The sequence below is a fragment of the Aspergillus versicolor genome (assembly GCF_001890125.1).
Source record: "Aspergillus versicolor CBS 583.65 unplaced genomic scaffold ASPVEscaffold_1, whole genome shotgun sequence".
Taxonomy (NCBI): Eukaryota; Fungi; Ascomycota; class Eurotiomycetes; order Eurotiales; family Aspergillaceae; genus Aspergillus; species Aspergillus versicolor.
This window is the reverse complement of record NW_024467524.1, coordinates 638,195-658,961: the sequence shown is the minus strand read 5'-3', so window position 1 is coordinate 658,961 and position 20,767 is coordinate 638,195. Positions and strand designations below refer to the sequence as shown.

At 49.5% G+C, this 20,767-nt stretch overlaps 10 protein-coding genes across 10 annotated transcripts; 4 read left to right on the top strand and 6 right to left on the bottom strand.

The window, feature by feature from the left end:
* Positions 1-270: 270 nt before the first annotated feature.
* On the bottom strand, positions 271-2,253 carry ASPVEDRAFT_119726 (putative GTP binding protein (GTPBP1); the record flags this gene model as incomplete). Its single annotated transcript, XM_040805729.1, has 3 exons — positions 271-572; positions 621-2,133; positions 2,200-2,253. The coding sequence occupies 3 exons, from the start codon at positions 2,251-2,253 to the stop codon at positions 271-273; spliced, it is 1,869 nt and encodes a 622-aa protein (XP_040661787.1).
* A 413-nt stretch (positions 2,254-2,666) lies between these two features.
* Positions 2,667-3,618, bottom strand: ASPVEDRAFT_35342 (U4/U6-U5 snRNP complex subunit LSM3). Its single transcript, XM_040810975.1, has 4 exons — positions 3,402-3,618; positions 3,247-3,339; positions 3,123-3,159; positions 2,667-3,072 (listed from the first exon to the last, which is right to left on the bottom strand). The coding sequence occupies exons 1-4, from the start codon at positions 3,525-3,527 to the stop codon at positions 3,038-3,040; spliced, it is 291 nt and encodes a 96-aa protein (XP_040661786.1). The 5' UTR covers positions 3,528-3,618; the 3' UTR covers positions 2,667-3,037.
* Positions 3,468-6,517, top strand: ASPVEDRAFT_35341 (uncharacterized protein). Its single transcript, XM_040810974.1, has one exon. It carries the CDS (start codon positions 3,933-3,935, stop codon positions 6,156-6,158), a length of 2,226 nt encoding a protein of 741 aa, XP_040661785.1. The 5' UTR covers positions 3,468-3,932; the 3' UTR covers positions 6,159-6,517.
* On the bottom strand, positions 6,509-7,729 carry ASPVEDRAFT_35338 (PIG-L family deacetylase). Its single transcript, XM_040810973.1, has 2 exons — positions 7,379-7,729; positions 6,509-7,296 (listed from the first exon to the last, which is right to left on the bottom strand). The coding sequence occupies exons 1-2, from the start codon at positions 7,623-7,625 to the stop codon at positions 6,614-6,616; spliced, it is 930 nt and encodes a 309-aa protein (XP_040661784.1). The 5' UTR covers positions 7,626-7,729; the 3' UTR covers positions 6,509-6,613.
* A 125-nt stretch (positions 7,730-7,854) lies between these two features.
* ASPVEDRAFT_35337 (uncharacterized protein) lies at positions 7,855-10,027 on the top strand. Its single transcript, XM_040810972.1, has 5 exons — positions 7,855-8,209; positions 8,286-8,422; positions 8,479-8,850; positions 8,907-9,879; positions 9,937-10,027. Exons 2-5 carry the CDS (start codon positions 8,335-8,337, stop codon positions 9,944-9,946), a joined length of 1,443 nt encoding a protein of 480 aa, XP_040661783.1. The 5' UTR covers positions 7,855-8,209; positions 8,286-8,334; the 3' UTR covers positions 9,947-10,027.
* Positions 10,028-10,095: 68 nt separating this feature from the next.
* Positions 10,096-11,294, bottom strand: ASPVEDRAFT_48295 (amidohydrolase family protein; the record flags this gene model as incomplete). The annotated part of the gene is made up of 2 exons (XM_040813983.1): positions 10,096-10,259; positions 10,310-11,294. The coding sequence occupies 2 exons, from the start codon at positions 11,292-11,294 to the stop codon at positions 10,096-10,098; spliced, it is 1,149 nt and encodes a 382-aa protein (XP_040661782.1).
* A 470-nt stretch (positions 11,295-11,764) lies between these two features.
* Positions 11,765-12,904, top strand: ASPVEDRAFT_48294 (isopenicillin N synthase family dioxygenase; the record flags this gene model as incomplete). Its single annotated transcript, XM_040813982.1, has 2 exons — positions 11,765-11,839; positions 11,915-12,904. The coding sequence occupies 2 exons, from the start codon at positions 11,765-11,767 to the stop codon at positions 12,902-12,904; spliced, it is 1,065 nt and encodes a 354-aa protein (XP_040661781.1).
* Positions 12,905-13,070: 166 nt separating this feature from the next.
* Positions 13,071-14,056, bottom strand: ASPVEDRAFT_118882 (SDR family NAD(P)-dependent oxidoreductase; the record flags this gene model as incomplete). The annotated part of the gene is made up of 2 exons (XM_040805647.1): positions 13,071-13,912; positions 13,984-14,056. 2 exons carry the CDS (start codon positions 14,054-14,056, stop codon positions 13,071-13,073), a joined length of 915 nt encoding a protein of 304 aa, XP_040661780.1.
* Positions 14,057-14,496: 440 nt separating this feature from the next.
* Positions 14,497-15,360, top strand: ASPVEDRAFT_48292 (uncharacterized protein; the record flags this gene model as incomplete). Its single annotated transcript, XM_040813981.1, has 1 exon — positions 14,497-15,360. One exon carries the CDS (start codon positions 14,497-14,499, stop codon positions 15,358-15,360), a length of 864 nt encoding a protein of 287 aa, XP_040661779.1.
* Positions 15,361-17,999: 2,639 nt separating this feature from the next.
* afeA (adenylate-forming enzyme AfeA) lies at positions 18,000-20,696 on the bottom strand. Its single transcript, XM_040809462.1, has 3 exons — positions 20,026-20,696; positions 18,753-19,855; positions 18,000-18,685 (listed from the first exon to the last, which is right to left on the bottom strand). Exons 1-3 carry the CDS (start codon positions 20,284-20,286, stop codon positions 18,298-18,300), a joined length of 1,752 nt encoding a protein of 583 aa, XP_040661778.1. The 5' UTR covers positions 20,287-20,696; the 3' UTR covers positions 18,000-18,297.
* Between the last annotated feature and the right edge of the window lie 71 nt (positions 20,697-20,767).

The following is a 20,767-nucleotide window of genomic DNA, read 5'->3' as shown; positions in this document are numbered from 1 at the left end:
CCAAGTAATTTGAGATTCTAGTATAGTTTGACACAAAAAGGAAACTAAAAAATAGATTCGCGTAGCGACAAGGATCGTACACCAAACGCAGGCCAGCCCGGATGCATGGGAAGAAACCCAAAATTAAGACAATAAACGAAAGCCACTAGGTACCATAAATCTATTCGCAAAGAAGGAAGTAATGGGCGATTTGAATCAGGGAGCGAAGTACGTAGAAGCCGGATGTATTGCACAGAAAGTCTCGATGAAAATGGCCCAAACCATAACTAATCAACGCCTCTCTTTCCGCTCATACTCCTTCCTCACCTCAGCGTTCAATGGATTGCTTGGGTCATAACCGACACTTTTCACAATGCCAAGGCCTTTGGTTTTCCCCTCTCGGAACAGCACTCGATCTCCAGGAGCGAGAAACTCGGGTCGCTGCATGAAGCGGAACGCAACCAGGGCACGGTCACCAGTCCGGATGAAAGGGCGATCAATATCAATGACGGAGCATGTTTGGCTGACTGCCCCGACATGAAGCATTGCTTGATACCGAGGTTTGATAGTCGTCGCATGCGACAGAATAAGAACTATTTCGAAATAAGTAAAGATCTAACAGCAGTCATAAACAAGCATACCTTCTGCAACGAACTCCCGGAAAACTTTGGGGGGCTGGTCCAATTTCTTGAGCACAACCATGCCTTTCCGGACTTCCTTCCGCCGGACACGCTTCAATGCAAATGATCCAGATTGTCCGGCAAAGCAAGCATTTACTTGGATACGCTTCCGTTCAATAGACTTGATCGTAGTCGTTGTGAATTGGCCGAGGGAATCGGGGCCAACAAGTACGGTATCACCAGCATGAATCACTCCGGATTTTGCCACTCCAGATACAACAGTCCCGACATGAGGAACAGAGAACGTGTCGTTAATCAAAAATTCGAAAGGCGCATCGGGATTATAATGCCCGCGGTAGGGAAGGATATTCAGGAATGTCCGGACAAGTTCCAAATTCTCTCCAGTGACATTAGAGACTTGAAAAATGGGACATATCCGCTGAGAAACAAATTGCCCTGCAGTATTGATGGTCTCTTCCATATTCTTGACAAATATTGGGATCTTCCTAGCACCAGGGGACTTGAGGATCTTGGTCAACTGGGAGATAGTCTCCTGCAATATATGTGGAGGGCATATGTCAATCTTGGTTATGATGACCATGACGGGCACATTCAGAGCCAAGGCAATTCCCAAGTGCTCTTTACTCATCCCAATAAGGCCGTTGTTGGCTGCAACCATTAGGAGACAGTAGTTAGGGTTGCTGCTCAGCATGCCGAAGACGGTCGTTCGCAGGTAGCGCTCGTGACCCGCCAGATCAGAGAACGAGATAACCTTAGCAGAACGTTTCCCCACCTCCTCCCAAGAAAGCTTGCGTCCCTGTGAGCTGCTCACGATTTCTCCATGGCCGTCAAATCCCATGATCTCCAAGCCCACGGAGCTGGTCCGGCCGCTCTCGATTTCATGCTTGTGGCGGAAGAGATTCACCCGAGCTTTACCTCGCCCATCATCCAGTCCCCCTTTCACAAGTACTCCAAGCATGGTACTCTTACCGGCATCAACATTGCCCACGACTGCCATGCGTATCTCTGCCATTTCCTCTAGCGTTTGCGCAGGCTGCCGAATAAGCACTTTGGCACATGCACCCTTTATTCGGTCGTTCGCAGTACGCGTCTCTTCGGGCCCGCCAACATTGTAGGTTAGAAGGATACGGCAGTGTGCAGTAATGGTTGTTGCCGCTTCTTGCAGCCGCTGTAGCGCTGTATTCCACTGGCCAAGAGTGAGTGACATAGACTCTCCGCCATCTTCAACTCCGAGGTCGAAAATGGTCTCCCCATGGCCTTCATCAATGCGGTTCTGCAGAATCTCAGCAAGGACCTTGGTATTCTCGTCGGACTTATCATCCGGGCTAAGGAGAAGGTCCTTCAACTTGACTGTTTTGGGGTCATCGGATAGGCCAAGCTGGTCAAGTATCTCCAATTCGGCATGATCCTCATGCCCGGCAGGCTGGTTGCTTGTACCATTGTCTAGAGGTGCCGTTTGGGTGGCGCGGAGTGACTGTTGCTTGTCCGCGTATTCCGCGAACTCGCTGAGCGCCTGGCGCAGGGTGGATTGTTAACAGAGGGGCCAGAATGAGGGGTAGTAGGAAAAGAGTCAACTTACGAGCTCACCCCTTCGCCTGTCCTCGAGGGACGGTTTCAGGGCGTCCGATCGCATGATCCGTAATTTATGCGCAAAGATTGAATGAATTCGTAAATAAGTATAGGTGCGGTAGTGTAAGAATAGCTCGTAAGTGAAGTGTATATGGGTGCTGAACTAAGACGGTCGGAAATGAAGAGTCGCCTACGGCGTATTCAAACACGTATTCGTACGATCATTCTCCCCGAATAGGAGTTAAAAACAGAATATAAAATATGTGAATGATTGATTGATTTGGGTTGGAGGTAACTGTAGAGTGCAGGGGAGGTATGAGGCGAGTTAAATATGACAGGAAGAAATGATGGGGAAGCTTTATCGATAGCACCCGCGAGTCACGGTGTCTTTGAGTCATAACCAACAAAGTACAGCCTCCTGGGGCACAACAACGGGTGCATCAACTGACAAAGGTGGCTGGGACTGACTCAACCAAAGGCTGTTCCTTCTGAAAGCCGGAGAGAGTGACTTGCTACAATTTGGCCTTCGGATTTTGTAATTTATTCACTAATACTCTAACAATTAACCTCCGAAGGAAACATATCGCCATCGACCCTATGGTTCACATGATTTATGCTCCCAGAGCACCACAAATCCAGGTGAACCTAAGGAAAGCAACAGTGCGTGGGAGTCATCACCACTGTGAAGACCATGTCCGGTTATCTTCTAAGTTTGTCTGGGCCATCGCCAGATTCGTTGTCCCATCCTCATGACTCGTCAAGTCGGGGACTCGTTGCGGTTAGTGACTCGCAGCTGGTGCTTGTCATTCTAGACTTATTGTATCCATTGTGTCTCAATATTGAATTGATCAGGCTTGGGGAGAAATTAGGACAACCGAGTCACCTGGGCGAATTAGTTGACACCACAGAAGGCCACGGAAGATGACAACGCACCTCGAACGAACAGCATCTCTTCTTGCTTTTTGATCGTCTAAAGGTGAAAATAAAACGTTAGACAAAAATTTACTCGTCACGATGTCGCGACAAACGCGGTGAGCAGGAAGGGATGTCAACGCACGCGAATGTGCTCCTGCTCGTTCTCGTCCTCCTCGACCACGTATATTGTCTCCTCAACCTCGCCCAGCACTAGGTTGCAGTGACTGTCATAAGCCTATAAATGAATTGAGTATTAACAGGAGGCTTGAATGTGGCTGGATGCGACAATAGACCCACGTGTAGACGACCCTTGAGTTCGCGATCACCCCGCAGCTTGACAAAGACAATCTCGTCGAGAGAGAGGCGGACCAAGTCCAGCGGTTCAGAGACGGAGGAGGCGCCTGCACCCTCGGTGTCGGCCATTTTATCGCAGAGGGAGAGGTTGAAAGGAAGGGGAGTGGTGAAGGGCTGCACAGGCAAAATTCCGCCAGAACGATCGGATAGGAAAGCAGCAGGTCTTCTAACCGTTCTAAGGTTAGTCTGGCCAAGACCACTAGGGCGTTAGTGCGACCGGCCCCCTCAGTTTCCCCAGACCCCCAGCGGCCGCTTTGACATGAATTACATGGCACTTGCACCTGACAGGGAGGAGCACAAGGCCTCGTTACATTGCCTGCCTAGCTGTAATCATAATATTAGCTCTAATAATGAACAAGGGTGTGCTGGCGTCTCCTCACTTCTCCCCTGGCCATGCCTTCTCCTGTTTTCTCCCCCAACTACCCTCCTCGCCTTCGCTCCCAGATTACTACTAGGCAACACTAGGCGTTCTCAATGCGGGTGATTGCTGGTCGCTGCGAGGGCCTGGCCTCTCACCTTCTCTTTCCCTCGTGTCGCCCTTCCATCCGTCATCACTCCCATAATCTGCGTCCTATTGCAGCTTCTACCCCTCAGTTGGCACGATGGTTTAACACCAGCGGATCTCTGGCTTCCTGGAGCTCTGGGTTCCTTCCAAAGGCCAATGTTAGCAATCTTCCGCCGGAAAGCACTATTATTTCCCATAAACATCCAAACCATGAAGCACCCGGTCTGGACAACGTTGACGTTGACCGGACTGCCCTGGAAAGGGAACTCTATTCAACGTTGGAAAGCGGCCAACCTGACCTGATAATGGCTGCTCTACTTAACTATGACTACGCAGAATTAGTTGCTACGATGCCACAAAGCGTCTTTACGGAAGCATTCAACTGCCTTTCTCCCGCATATTTTATTGAGCCCTTCAAAGCACTTCACCGACCGCTACACCCATACACCGTCGAGCTCAAACAATTCAAGTCCCAGGACGCGATCTTCAATGATTTTGTTAGAAATCTGTCGTCTATTGTTAGAGTACGGCGATCGGCAGGTTCTACTCTGGGCCTTGCTGAATACTCTCATCTTCTTGACTGCGCTCGGTCTCTGGGCGACGCGGTGATGGCAGATCACATCTGGCATTCCATGAAGCGGGACGGGATCCTCCCTGACATCCACTGTTACAACCAGTATATGGAAGCCAAGGTTTGGAATTCTGCTTACACTGGTAGAGAAAAATACCGCCTCCGTGTAACGCCTTACTACTATAAGAAGCGAAAGTTTGGAGATTCCGGTTTTGGGGGCTTTGGGACTGCAACCCGGAGTGTACGAAAAGAAGTGAATGATATATTTGATGAGATGACAGAGGCAGGCATCGAAGGTACTGAAACGACCATGATAAACCTTCTTCTGGCATCCGCTCGTGTCGGAAACAAGACCACGTTGAGGGATCTTCTGAAAACCGTCTGGAACGTCGACGTTGACTTACTGACGACGCATTACCCTGGCGAAGTCACCAAGTACGAGCGCACCTCACCTTTATACCCATCGGGTCGCCTTCTCAGTGCGGTAGTCCATGCGTTTGGTTCAAACAATGATATCTTCACTGCAATGCGGCTTGTCGAGCATCTTTCCAAATCTTATGACATAGAAGTTCCACACTCAGTCTGGGCCGAATTGTTTGAGTGGGCTTTTATCTTATCACGCCGTACCAAAACCAACGAGAAATATCTAGAAGGAGGCCCGCTTCACACTCATGTTCTCTTAGATTTGTTCGATAAGATGACAAAGGAGCACAATGTGAAACCAACAGTGGAAACGCATACAAAGCTCGCGATACCTGCATGGTACTATTGTCATGTGAGAATTTTTTTAAATCAAATGCGTGCTGCATACCAGATCATGGATGAGACAAGACGGAAGAAGATAACTGCGCGAAGAATGGTCGAGTCGTACTTACGACACCCTGGCGTCAATGGCAAACATATCGATCCCCGGATTCTACGCTCACGAGCATTTGCGGATGCCGTACACTCCTACGATGTTCTTCGGCTTCAAGTCATGCAGCAGACAAGCATGATCGAACGTCTCGCGCGCCTCCTTATCTTTAAAACTGGTTGGATTCGCCCCAACTGGAGAGCTTGGGAACGGCAATTGTTACCTCGGTTCCTTGAAGAATGGAGAGACTTTATTCCAGACGCAATTCGCTGCTGGACACATTCAGGCGAAATCCAATTCCATGGCCCCATCAAGTTCGGCCATAGCCGTGTGACCACCCAACGAACCATACAAGTTCGCCGACCCTCAATCAACGACGATTTTACTCCGGACCCAGACTATGATATCGAGCTGGAGGACGATATCATATGGACTTCATTCCGCAGAAGCATAAGCCCCGAAGACCTCCAAACTCCTTTGCTCAAGCGACTATTTGAACCCGTTCCCTTGGAAGTCCATGATTATTATCCCGGCTCACCGAGTTATGACGAGGGCATTTGTCCTGATAATCATATCAATGAGAAAATGCATGGTAATATTGAGAACGGATATGTCCCAGCTCCCACACCTGCGCAATGGGTTCATCTGGCGTCTTTTTCACGCGAGCAGAAGGATAAAATGCTTAAGGAGACATTTGGGCCCTGCTATGAAGTAAAGAACAAGGACGATGAATACTATGAGTCAGGTTCAGCGAACGCGACTCTCTCTTAATTTGTCGTTTAACCCCAACTGATCCTGTGGACTTTTCCCTTCTTTTCGTTTTTGACTTGTCTATTTGCGCGGAGTTGGTGTAATCTGCCCCCAACGATATAGCGTAACATTGTCTCCTCAGAGCCCGTGTTTGATCATCTGATAGTGCGCTGCGTTGCTTTTTGTTTGGCGCACACCAAAATACCCCGATTTAAATCCAGAAACTCATGGCTTGTATCACAATCTTGATGTCTCTATTTTCATTCCAGGTGAAATCTCACTTGCAAAGCATGTCCGGTTAGCTAGACCAATTTGTTTGCGGTAAATTCTAGAGCATTCTACTAAAGAAGACATGGACTTGTTGAGTATTATATATATCCAACTGTATTCCACATGTTTTTGTAAATCTATGTACTGTACATCCAACGTAGGTATACCATGGCTTACCACCTCCGTAGCAAGAGAGGAAGAGTACGTCACACCCCTTCCCTCTTCAAATCATTAACAACCATATACCTGCCAATCCCAATCCAACCCCACCGGAACCAGACCATCTGACTCTTATGTGCCTTGACCATAGCCGACTGCGCCGTCATCCACTCCCCCACCGAGCTAACAAACAGCATCCTTGACGGCGAACCCTCCTTCCTCCCCGAGCCCTTCTTCCCAGAGAAGAATGAAAAAAGCCCATCCAATACCCCCTTCGCCATCGTAAATGGCGCATCAAATACTCCTATATACTTCCGCAGCAGATTTGTCGTGGTAAGCGTGTACATAGTTACGGGACATGAATAACCCGGCGCGTCTTTCATGAGAGTGGTCAGGAAGTGTCGCGCGCCGTGATACAGCGAGCGGTGGTTCAAATGATTGCTTATCCCGCCCGCGTCGAAGGTGAGAAGAACGTCGATCGTTGCGTTTGGAGCGGGCTGGCTATCTTTATTCTTCTTGCGCGTGGCTTTTGTGCTGCCGATGTTGTTGTCTGGTGCGAAAGTTGCAGTAAGTAATGCCGTGACGTCGGCTTTCGTCCACTCAATTGACATGCTATCCTGGAACCGCGGATCATCGAGAACAAGGACGTCCGAGTCGTTTCGGATCCCGAGGCGTTTCGCGCTTTTCGTGAGTTCGTCTCTGCGGATATGCCCGAGGCCGTCGGCGTCTCCTATTTTGTGAAAGATCCCTCGTTAGTTTTCCGGCACCTCACCTAGGTGGAGGAGAACAGGGGGAGTGGAATTGTAGCGCACCGCTGCTAAGACAGAGAATTTTGATGTGATTGCCAAGTTCTGGCTTCGTCAAGGCGAGTAGAGCCGGCGCAAAGAACATGGCTTCATCGTCCGGGTGCGCGATCAACAAGCATATTCGCTTGTTGTACAGCAGCGGGAATGTGCGGGCGAAAGGCGACGTGGTGGTGGAAGATAACGTCCAGAAAAGAAAAATAGCGGCGATAACAAAGCCGAGTGAAACGAGGGTTTGCGGGTTCATGTCGAGCATTGTTTTTGCAAGAGGGCAACAGAGAAGAAAGAGGTGACGTTGGAGATGCGCGCGAAGTGGATCGCCAGCGTGGGCTACGCGGTGGATCTTGTGGGGGGAGGATTCGGCAGCTTATGCCTAAGTTACGGTTCTCTCTCCCTTTGAAACATGCCCAGGCGAGGAGTGCAATTACTAATACGTTGCTTGTATGACGGTAAACTATTCATAGCGGAAAAGACGATTTTTACTACGAGAAGCGACGTTGAGCTAACTATGTGGTAGGTTCACATTTTTTATGCTATGGGCAGTAGAAGTATCAGACCCGCCTAATATAAACAAAGTGCAGAGTCAAGACTGTCAGAGACAACAAAAGGTATATGAGACGAAGCAAAACTCTACTACGAAAATATTTTACAAGTGAAGACTTTACTCGTTCTCAGGAGACCTATAAGCGCCCCAGCCCTCTAATGGTAGCAGTGATTTGGATGGGCTCGTCGAGTCGGGAAGGCACCCGCCCAGGTCTGCTCCTTCCTTTTTCGATTTCGAATTGCCAAACGGCAGGATACCCAGATGGCCCTGTTCCCTTACACATTTCTTGAAGTCGGGTGAGCTATGTTCTTCAGTGCCTAAGTTCGGGTTTGCCAAGCTGTTCTTGATTTGACTCTCGCTCCTGTCGCATAGATTACCTCTTCACTTTGGGATTTAGAGCAAAGTGTACCCATTCAGGGCAATGGAGTGCGTCTCCTCGCCGTCTTCTGCTCAAATAGCCCTCGCTCTGGCCATTGTCAAGCTGAAACCAGTAGGGGTTGACATCAAAGGTCCCTATCCTGTCTTCGAATTCTCTGGTAAAGCCTGCAGCTAATCAGTTCATCAGAATACATATTACAAACTCGGGAGTCAATCAAACCCTCAAAAACGGCAGAAGCATTCCAGTCGCCCGATAAATTCTTTGACGGCGTTTCGTTCTGGAGGCAAGCGTACGAGAGATCGGAGGTGGAGCAGAGCAAGTTACTAGACCGCATTTTTGAGCTCGAAGAGCGAAATGAGGCACTTACCGCAAAATTAAATCCTCGAGGAGAGACTCCGACGAAGCCGGCAGTGAAGTTGCCGCTGAAGCGCAAGGACACTATTAACCAACCTACCGAGAAACAAACCAAGAAACAGCGACAGCTTATGAAACGCTCTCTTGCTGCAGAAGTCGAGATATTATATGATGGTGTCATCACTCTTTCCGACGATTCCGGGTGTAAGTAGACATCACAGTCGGCTCTCATATATACTGACAGTGGAGTTTCCGTCAAGCTACGAGTCCTTTTGTGAGACAGCTCTATCTTCTTCAAAAGGCTCTGCAGAAGCGGGATACTCCGAGTATTACCCGAACTGCTATTTCTTTATGCAAGACTTGCGAGAATGAGCTCGTCAGCATAGTTCCACAAGAGACCCAAAGAGACAGGTCCAAGTACCAAACCCCGGCACAAGCCACACTGTCACATTTCTGTCTGAGTCTGCGAGCCATCGAATTTTCCATTACACTCCTCTTACTAGCCCTCACCAAGCTTCCCAATACTGGAGACTCGAGGCAGGAGGAGGCACTGCTCATTTACCATGTAGTTTGCTTATATGAAGCAGCCATCAACACGTTAAAGAGATACTGCAAGAGGATACCAACGCCGGCCGCTACACCTATAACAGATTATCATATCCAGACACGAGCAAAGACGTCGAATCGAACAAAAGTGAGCGCTGCGGATGAAAAAGCGATAAAGCTGACTTCATTACTGGACCGAATGATCACATCTCTCAACCCAACCTGCCCTATGCACCAACGGCTACTGGAGGGATTCCTTTACGTCTTGTTAAGCCGTGTTGGAAAAGTTCTATGCGTATTCGTCTTTCAAGACCTAGAACTACAGCCAGATCTTCGAGCTGATTTTCACAAACTGCCACTCCCTGCCGGTCTGATAGACGCCGAGCTCGATGACAAGTCATTAGGGGGCACTGAGACGGAGGCCAGGTACCTAATTTGGCTATTGCAGAGGACTCTAGCTGCCGTTGATACTTTTCCGCCTTTGTTGAATTCTGCATCACCAGAAAATCCCTCTGGACAAGTCCAATTCGGTATCAGAGCAAGGTTACAGAACACACTCTTTCACGCAGTTTTTGGTGGAGGCTCGGAATTTGAACAGTTTTTACAGCGTCCTGAACCTCCTGAGAACTTTGACATAGAGAGATTCCTTGCAAAGAACCAGGTTACCGACTCGCCAATTCCTGAATGGTATATACAACAGGTCTGGGGGCTCCTGGGATGCGATGATATACTGACTACAAACAGTTATCCATGACACTGGCAGCATGTAGCCTATAATACGATGGGGCCTGTTATTTTCTCTTTCGGTAATACTATATCTATATACATGCAATGCCCCCCGTTATCTTCTTATGTTGTCGTTTTACTGTATTGCACTATCTAGAGCAAATAATACCCAGCAATTCATCTTTTCAAATTTAGAATGCGTGCGGCGTTTCCACCTAGAACGTCGGCTACCGTCTCAGAATTCGTGTCAAACGTGGAATGGATCGCCTTGTAGTTGGTCGTCACACTCGGCCAGTCACCCTCTTTAGAGTCAAGTGGAGGGAAGAACGGATGGTCGGTTCCTATAATTTGATCAGTAATTCGTATCTTAGATACGAATATTTGGACATACCGAAGAGAAGACGATCCGCTCCCGACGCAGCCATTGCTGCCTCTAAGCCAGGTTTTCCATAAACCACAGCATCCAGATATATATTTGTTTTCAGCACATCCCATACACTCCTTCGGGGACCCTGGACGTCACCTCCACCAGAAATAAACTTGCGCTCATGATGAATACAGCTATCGATACGCCCAGCAAGGAAAGGAAGAGTACCGCCAGAATGCGCCAGGAGAATTTTCAACCGTGGAAAGCGATCAAACACTCCCGAGAGGAGCATCCGCGTTACTGCAATCGTAGTCTCGAGCGGAAACCCTAACGCCAGAGGAAGCACATGGCCATATCGACTCGTCGCATCGGATCCCCCAAAGGCCTCATCTGGCAAGCCGTAGTGCGGGTGTAGAAACATTAGTGTGTCCGTATCTTGGAGCGCCTGCCAAACGGGATCAAGTGTCGCATCGTCTAGTCCTTGTCCTAGTCCGGACGTACCCATAATCACGCCGCGTAAATGTGGGAGCGTCTTGAGCCGTTTTATCTCATTGACAACAACATCAGAGCTGGGGGCACTTAGAGGTAAAGCACCCATTGCAAATAACGTCTCCTTCTGGTCAAACGCTAGGGCATTTCTCGGGTCAGCGGCCTTGTTCGCCCCCGCACAGGTCTCTTCGAGATTATTGTTGATTCTCTCCGCCCATATCTGGGCTTCGCTCGGTTCAATGAAGTCGAGCCAGGGATTCGCGAGAGAGATCACACTGCAGTTGATTCCGTGCTGGCGCATGAACGCTAACTTGACGTTGATGTCCCAGTAGGAAGAGTCGACTGGGCGACCGCGCTGGTCTATAGGTATTGAGGGATCATCGTCCGATGATAGAATAATCAGTCGTGGGTCTTTATTGTTGGATGGGTCGTGGACGTATGGGACTGTTTTTCGTGCCCTCAGCATTTCCATATATGCCGGGGGATAGACATGGGTGTGGATATCAATGATGAGAGGCATGTTGATAATTAGATTTGGGTCTTTGAAGGGCGATCAAGCAGATGAAGGGAAAGGCAGAAATAAAGAGAAGGAGAGGCAGAGGAGTGATCATACGGTGAGTGTGTTGCGGGGTTCCTGTGGTTGCAGGCCCCCTCTATGCATCGTGACATCGTCTCATTTCCCGTATCTCCAGGCTGCTCCGTCTTTCATCAGAGATAAGTAACGTATCTTGTCCCCCTAATCACAATCCGTCCGTTTACTTTATCTTTCCCACCACTGGTAACTTTCAGAGACTCGGCCACTGCGATACCTGGGCCTGGCCCTGTAGGTGGTGATATAACTAGGATCTATCGACTCTTCCCCGCTCGTCCATTTCCTTTTTTCCTCCACTCCATTTATCCTTTGCGGGTTCTCTCTTTTCTGCTTCATAATCCGGAGAACTTTGTCCATTGGCTCCTACAAATCCACTAACCTATTCTGCTCGGTGCATTATGGAAGGGAATATGCCCTTCCAGGCTTGTCAACCCGTCTCTGAGACGGTATCAAAGGACGGCCTGGTGATTCCAGTAGGGCTATCCACTGTCTAATTGTGCCCCTCTAGTCGCATGCCTACCAAATTAGAAGAACTGATAAGACGGCAGATTATCAACTTCGCACCCTTCTTAAACGGAACCCCAGCTGATAAGCATGCCGTGGCCATGTCGGTCGTGGACGCATTCAAAACATCGGGCTTTCTCTACCTGAAAGACCACGGCATCCCGCCCTCCGTGACAACCCGGGTATTCAAGTCATCTGCGACATTCTTCGCCCGCCCCCAAGAGCAAAAGGATACACTTGGTTGGACAACCCCGCAGGCGAACCGTGGTTACGTTAGAACCGGCCGAGAGAAGCTGAGCACGGTCGACAATCGTTCCGACCCGGAAGATCATCGTGCGATTCCAGATCTGAAAGAAAGCATGGAGATCGGGCGTGAGGGCGTCGAGGGCTTTCCGAACCGCTGGCCAGACCATCTAGACGACGAGGGAAAGGACTTTAAAGACGCGATGCTCTCGTTCTTTGCCATGTGCAAGGAGCTGCATATCCAGGTAATGCGGGCCATTGCGCTGGGAATGAATTTACCGGTCCAATTTTTCGACGAGTATGTGGATCGAGGTGATAACAACCTGCGTCTATTGCATTATCCCACTGTCCACAGGGACGTCTTCAAGATGAACCCGGGGCAAGTCCGTGCGGCAGAACACAGCGACTACGGTTCTATAACTCTTCTTTTCCAAGACCAACGCGGCGGACTCCAGGCGCGTAGCCCGGAGGGGACCTTTGTCGATGTCACTCCGTTCCCCGATACAGTGGTTGTCAACGCAGGTGATCTGCTGGCCCGATGGTCCAATGACACTATAAAGAGCACAAAGCACCGGGTCATTGAACCACCAAAAGCACATGGTGAGGATGATGATGGCTCCGAGATGTATCCGGAGCGATATAGCATCGCATACTTCTGCAACCCTAATATGGATAAGTTTATTGAAGCGATCCCTGGTACATACGGCGAAGGGGCGGATATCAACAAGGCTAAGTACCCAGGTATTACCGCTGGAGACTACCTGGTGCAACGCCTTACTGCGACGTACTAACAGTTGGATCATTTCACTTCACTCTCGCCCAGTTACCCACGCAAATTTATATCCTAGCGTTATTTCCCGCGTCTTCAGCCTCAATTGTTATTCCAAGTGTATATGGCCTACCGGTCTAAGACTATACATATCTTTCTGTCTATAACAATTTATCCTAATAGCAAGTCTAATAAGAAGATTGCAAAACACTCAACCGACCGCCATCAGTCACCGTAATATTCCCATTAAGATAGCCTCCCGAAGCTCCAGCCATCCAAAGTATCAAGCCAGCAATATCTTCCTCTCCACCAGCTCTCGTCATCGGAATCTTAGATGTTGGGAATGACCCGTCCGACACCCCCTTGTCATCACCGTTGAAGTTTTCATCTGCTGACATTTCAGAGTAGTACAACCCCGGTGCAATCCCGTTGACCCGGATATTGTATCCTGATAACATTGTCGAGAGGATTTTCACCAGGTGATTTACAGCCCCTTTGGAAAGATTGTACGCGAAATCAAACGGAACGCGTCTCGAATAACCAGCAATACTTGAGGTCATGATAATCTGGGACAAAGGCGCAGAGATCTTGTTTTTCTCTGGCGCCGGGCGACGCTTATTCGCAGCTTCCAACAGCGGCAAGAACGCAATGGCCGTATAATATGCCCCTGTTGTGTTCACTTCAAACACCCTCGTAAATTCCGCCATTGGTATACTCCATAGATAGTCTTTCAGTTCGGAGATGGAGGGATTTGACCCATCGGCATTGGGTTTGATCCTTGCGGGAGGACCGAGAACGCCGGAATTGACGACTAGGAGGTCAATGTGTCCAACTTGAGCTGCAATTGTCTCATATGCGGACTGGAGAGATTCTTGCGAAGAAACGTCTCCGGGGACCGGAATTATGGTGTCTTTCGCGTTGGCTGGGCCGAGGGAAACGGTTTCCCGTAGATTGTCTTCGCGTCGGCCTATTATGAATACCTTGGAAGCACCATTCGTCGCGAGGGTCAGTGCCATTGTACGGCCGAGACCTATGGATGCTGTCAGTCTTTATGTATGAGGGTAGGGGGTGGGGGGAGGTAGTGGGGGAAGAGTGCAGTACCGCTTCCGCCACCGGTTATGACGGTCACCAGTCCCTTGACGTTATACAGATTTGCGGCTTCGAGGTGAGACATTGTGATGGATGAGAGTTGGATTGGGATAGTTCGAGGGATAATGGAAGAGTAGAGGAGGGGAGGGAATTGGAGACGTGCTCGCTGTTTTGCGGGGTTTATCTATGGCATCATCCGCGCATCGCCCATGACAAAGCGTGTGTCCGACCTCCGACGGCTCCCATTATTTACTTGTAAATAAAACATGACAGCTGAGAATGGTGCTTATAGCACTGAATTCGAGAACTATGCTCGGCCTTGGTAGAAGTAAATATTTTTGGATTGAGTTGAGTTTAATAGGGCGGCCTGAACTATAAGGCGCAGGCAGGATAACTCCGCTTATATCCGATCTGGATTTCTGTCCGAATCTCAAGTTTCCCAACATGAGCCATCAACAAACATTTTTACTCCCGCCACATCAACAAATTTGAAATATACCACTGCTTGATCCAATATTCATAAAGATGGATCCTCCACGAAACCGAAAGCAGCGACGAGCCGCAGCCACCGCTTCGCAAACAGATTTCTTTGATCCTTCCTCGATTCCCCTCGCCCATCCTCCACCAAATGATCCTTCGAAACCCCAAAAGAACGGGAGAACGCTGGTAGATATGATCGCAGAAAGGCAAGGCCAGCTTGAGGGAACCATTGGTCCCTCGGGTTCACAGAAGGGCATCGAGACGAAGTACGTGGCCATCGACCCCGACACGGGCGAGATTTCTCCTTTCGGCCAGTCAAGTGTGTCGGGCACTGGGAATGAAGGCCAGCTGTCTGAGGAAATTGCAAAACATGAGGAAGATATAGACGACTACGATCCCATCTCACCTTTTATTGACACCGTGCTGCTCTCTATACCCTTGACCGTCTTACATTTGACATTGGGGTATCTGGCGGCCCATCAATACGCACAGAGCATTGAACTCGACGTCCTCTTCCGCAATTCAGGTTTTGTGGCGTTCCCAACGTTGACCCTTCTCATCCACCTTGCTCACGGGCATATCATCTCTTTCCACCGGGGTCAAGGAGAATCTGAGACCATCTCGCTCTTCCCGTGGCATCCAGAGAAGCTCTCTTTCTCGTTTCTGCGCAAGCTACTCTTCCCACCGTCGCTAAAGACAGTAATCTTTCTTCCTGGAGCAGTTATTCTCGGGAACAAACTCATGGAAATGACCAACGAGGACACTTACTACGCGGTTATGAGGCAAGCACCGGCTATTGGGACATTATGGGTGTGGTGTATTCTGGAGATTCCCGTGGGTGCCGCTTTTGTCGGAGCACTGGGCCCATTGGCATACGGTGTATGGTTCAAAGGGTACGGCATTCTTTAAGCGCCTCGATTTTAGAATTTGACCAGCCCTCTGGTATTCGTCTCAAATTGGGCCACACGGGTCTTCCGGGCGGCTTCATATTTCCTCACAAATCTAATACCGGGTATTGGTAATTGGCACGGAGACTGCATACGGGTGGCTTCTCTTGACTGGACGCCAGGTTGTTTGCTTTGTTATCGCATTTTGCTGAGGGAAGTGTTTGCCAGCCAGCAGGCACGGGAACGCATTTCATCACACCATCACCTCAAGGAACCATGAAGCTTATCACCAGTTTGTTCATCGAGGGCATATTCAACCTTTCAAGTCTACGCTTACCCTCTGAGCATTCGAGCAAGGATATTCTGGAAAGGAAGTGACGTGGACGAGATCATGCATGAACATCGGTTGTTTGTCAACAGTTGACCTCGCGGGAGATTATCGCTACGTTTATTTTGAATTCGGACTTCAAAGACCTGCGTTTCAATCCTGCAGATGCAGCTATGCTCTTTACCAGCAGTATTCGGAACCAAAAACAGAAGGGGTCTCATCGAGAGGTCAGCATATGCCATGACATTGGCTCAACGGGACTATTGTCTAATCCTCGTGATGCCGCGGAAATAGTTCTCTCCCACTGATTTTTACATGTGGCCGACAACCAGCCTCGAACTCATTCATGCATCGTGCAGCTTTCCGGGCAAGATCACATCACTTCTGGTGTCAACTCGGAAGGCCCATTATTTCTGCCAAACGCTCAACAAGCCCGAGCTTTCAGGAATGATAGCCAGCTGCGTATTCTACGAAGCGTTAAACCTGTCGATCTTGGAGTCTAGTTCAAAGTCTTATGTCACCCGACGCACAACTGTACTTTCACAACGTATACGCCGGCCTGACGTCTTCCTCGCTCAGCTTTTTTTTAGACCATCACGGAGCCTTTTTCTTTGTGTTTTCCCCTGTATCTATGAAGGGGGTTGTGACCTGTGACTCTTGGACCGTCCGGCTATTGACAATGGGACCTGCGCCGTCGATCGATTGCTTGAGTCACAACCGAGGCGAGAAACGTGGAACAGACACCATAGTGGCGTTGGTAACCCCCAGCTGTCGGTGTCTCGAAACTTGAGCGCGGCCTCCACCCTGCTCGATCTGATCCTGATCTTGGTTCCGATCCTGGCTTTCAGTGGCATGACAGTCGATTTCGGATGGGGCTTCTTTTCTCAACAAGGAAATAGATACGTGTCGATCTGTAGTACTTTCGAAGGCAAGACCTTGAACGACCCAGGCCGAATCAACATTGCAGGTTCCAAGGCTCATTCCTTCGGCCAAGTTGTTCTCCAAGCGCTGAGGTGTGGAGAATTTCCAATCAACTGATCCGACTATTGACTATTGAGCACTAAAATTTAGCCAATTACGTACGGATATTGCGTCTTGTCACAACTCCGGACGAAACAGACCCCGAAACTATTGACTTCCCGGACACCTCCGGTGTCCAGACGCAAGTTAGCAACGGGCAAGAAAACAAAAACGTGGGCATGTGTGCGGATCGGATCGACTGATCGGCGTCGTGACGGCTGCCAGACTCCATACTTTGCACGGGCCTCTTCATTCTCTACAAATCTCTAAACTCATGTACTTCCGAGCTAGTTAGTGGAGAGATTGACCCCAAGATCCAGTTTCCAGCCCCAATAGCTCTTTCCAAAACTTGATCCCATGCTGAATCCTCCAGTATACCGGAACCCCCGGGTGGAAGTAAGGCCCCGCTAGACGAGGTTAGCATAGACCAGATAATAATTATTTCCCGGGTTGACTCGCAACTAGCGCTGATCGCATGCTTGCTTTTTCGGCTTCAGTTGACACTTGACACCCGAGGCAGACAGTGGCGCTGGCATATCCAGTGGTGGATCAGACCAGGCTCCAATCCAAAGTGCGCGCGGGTCGGAGAAGCACCTGGGTTCCTTCCCGTCCCTGTGGCGGAGTGGAGGGCCTTCGCTGCGTGTTCCACATGCAATGCGAATCACGACATGCCTAAACGGGTCTTACAGACTGATCGCTGAGGAGTCTGACGGTGCTCGTTGAAAACATGATGGAGCTCTCATGCCCCTCATACCTAAGCGAGGATGACTCCGCAGTGATGTTCTCAAGGCACGTTGAGGACTGAGACAAGGGCAAGCTGGGGGGTTGTCACAGTCAGGTGCATCACCCGAGCCCGTCGAGTTTGAAACCGAGCTCGAAAACTGGAATATGCGAGCAACTGGGGTCTTCCATGCTTTGCCTTGGATAACAGCTGTGCCTTAATGATGTGATCCAAGGGAGGGGTACGTATCTCATGCGAGATCCCTAGGGATCGTGTTTCACCTAAAGATGTCATTCCTCCTAGTGGGGAGCTTCTACGACCCTTGTCTCGGTCGATATTCGGAGCTTGTTGTGTTATTGATGAGCTGTATACTACTATTTTTGGTAGTCTTACTGCAGTAGGATATGATGTGATGCGATGTAATATGGAATCATAATATTCTGGGTATTCTGGTATCAAGTGAGTGTGAAACTTATCACCATGCTAAATACTTAACAGTCAAGTGCAGGCTAAAAACGAGTGAGGTGAGGAGAAAAGCACAAAAATCGCGTCATAGAGCAGGATACAAAATACAAAAAGCAAATTCACTATGCCAAAATCTGAACTTCCCTAATGCGAGCTTGGACCAAACAACGCCATTTGAACTTGGACAGAAAAACAAAACAAAACAAAAAAAAAAACAAATACCCCAATCACTGATCAGAAAACAAAGAATTGAAAACAAAGAGCTACAGAACGCCATGCATTGCAGCCAAGGAGTGAATGAACTGAACTCCCAAGGTTCAACAATTGAATAATCAGTGCATCATCAGTCAGTCAATCATAAAATTCATCAATAAAGAGTCACTGATTGGAAACGAGCGAGGGAAATCAAGGGTGGTGAAGTCGTATCAAACTGAGATTCTGCCACCATGCATGATTCCAACACTCTGGAGGCTAGCGCCGCGAAACCTTGCGAGCAGGGAGCTGACGATCTCCCGATACGTGTTCATCTGGGTGAGCTTGAATCGCTGGATCTTCCCGCTCGGCGTGCGCGGGATTTCCTCGACAAAGATAATACCTCCGTCTAGCGCCTTGTAAGAGGCCAATTGGCGACGGCAGAAGAGATAGACTTCCTCGGCGGTAAGGCGCGTGCCGGAGAATGTCTTGGATCGCACGACAAAGGCACGAGGAACTTCGGTGCTGCCATCTTTGGAAGTCACGCCGGTGACCGCGGCATCTTCGATTCCTGGGTGTTTGAGAAGAATCCCTTCGACTTCCGCGGGCGCGACTTGCCATCTGTAGTTGGCGATGTGTTAGTTCCTGAAACTAGTCTGGGAAGTGGAGTTTGAGGGACTGGGCTCACCCTCGAACTTTGATCAGCTCTTTAGTCCGTCCGACGATGTAGTAGAGCCCATTATTTACGTATGCCACGTCTCCAGTGCGGAACCAGCCCTGCGCATCTTTGCAATCGTCTTGGTATTTGTAGCATGTGAGCAACCCCGAGCCGCGCACGTAGAGCTCTCCCGGCTTGTTGTCGCCTGCGACAAGGTTTCCGTCGGCACCAACAAGGCGGGCTTCGTACCCGGATAGGAGCCGGCCAATACTGGCTGCGTTTGTCACCTCATTGTAGCGGCTCTGGAAAATGATTCCTACTTCAGTCATCCCCCAAAGCTGGGCCGCGTAGGCGTCGAGAGCAAGAAGTTCGCGGAACTGCTGCATCGAGGCCCCGTCAATTGGCGCACCAGCAACGGCAACGTAGCGGAGGGATGAGAAGTAATCGCTGACTGGTAATTTGCAGCGATTGAAGGAGTGGACCATTGCGGGGACCATGTATGTTTCCGTAATCTGGTACTGGTACACGGATGTGAGATACTGGGCTATCTCGAAGCGGGGCAGGATGTACAGCGGCTGCCCATAGCGAATTGGGAAAATGTGTGACCAAAGTGCTCCAAATAGATGGAACATGGGCAATGATATTAATCGCCTGACTTCGTAGGGGACATCATGCACAAGTGCCACATGCTGCGATACTATCGCATGGTGCGACAAAACCGCTGCCTTGGGTAGCCCTCCAGTGCCGCTGGTGGAGAACAACGCAGCCGGCGTCGATTTTGCGATCATCTCATTGTTGAACCTAATCCAGTCGTTCTCACCGTATCTAAGAAGATGAGCGAAATTCATATAGTTGTCATCTCCACTCTCAAGGTACGGCACTGGTCCAGACCCAACGAGCTGTGCGATTTGTTCTGCTGCGGAATCGTCTAGGACACAAACCTGGCTGGGGAGCATGCCCTTGTTGGAGGAAGCACCGAGGACGGTCGGAAGCGCATCGCGGTTCGTGACGATCAGCTTCGGCTCGGCCAGCGAAAGGATGTGTTCCAGTTCCTGAGGTTGACTGCGTGCGTTCGAGCCCATGAACACACCGCCGGCACCGATAACACTGAAGAACAGTGCGGGGTATAAGATCTGCACCAGGATGGAAAATCAGTATACTGTAAAAGGAAGGAGGGCGAAGAGAGACAAAAAAAGAAAAGAAAAAAAGAAAAGAAAAAGCAAGAAAAAAGAAAAAGTACACATATAAACAACAGAAAAGCAGAACATGTCAAGTCAACACGGGATTTAATTCTTCAACTTACGCTATTTCCCAAGTGGACCAAAACACAGTCGCCCCTCTGCACATGATGGGCCTTCAATCCAGCAATCAGGGTCCGCACAAGGGTTCTGAACTGTCGAGCATTGAAAGAACGCGAGGGGTTTTCTGCGTCAATGTATACTGGCCGTTCTTGGTCAAACGGGACAGGGCCGTCAAAGCAGAAGCTCAGTAAGTCGGTGTATACATCGTTGGCATTGCCGTATTGGGGTCGTGCCAAGGACGATTCCCCAAGACCCATTATCATGAGGTTGTTGAGGTATTGGTCGGGGTTAGGGTGTTGGTGCGAAAAGTGGTTTGGTGCCAGTTAGGGCTTGGAGTATGGAGGAGACTGAGGAGAGGAAACACGTCAAGAGTGAGAAACAGGGGATGCTGCTCGAGCGATGGGACATCGGGGTGATAAATAACTTTGCGTCTGCAGTTTTAGAAATCATTTCAAGTAGCCTAGAGACGTCTCCTTTGATGACAATAATAATTCCAGTTTGACGGGATCCGATTTGGAATTTGGAATCTCCTCCGTAATTTGCTTGGGGGCCTGCGCCGCACGTCCCAATTCGCCGAGTCGCTCTGCTAACAATAATCCCTTCGGGGCTCGTTCGCTCGGACCAAACCCAAGCGCCGCCCAGATTGGGTTGCTGATCCTGTTCTTGGTCCACAGACGAGGCTTGCGTCTAATCGAAGGTCGGTCACCGCTTCGGTTGAGATCAGAGCTAGTGGAGTCGCTAAAA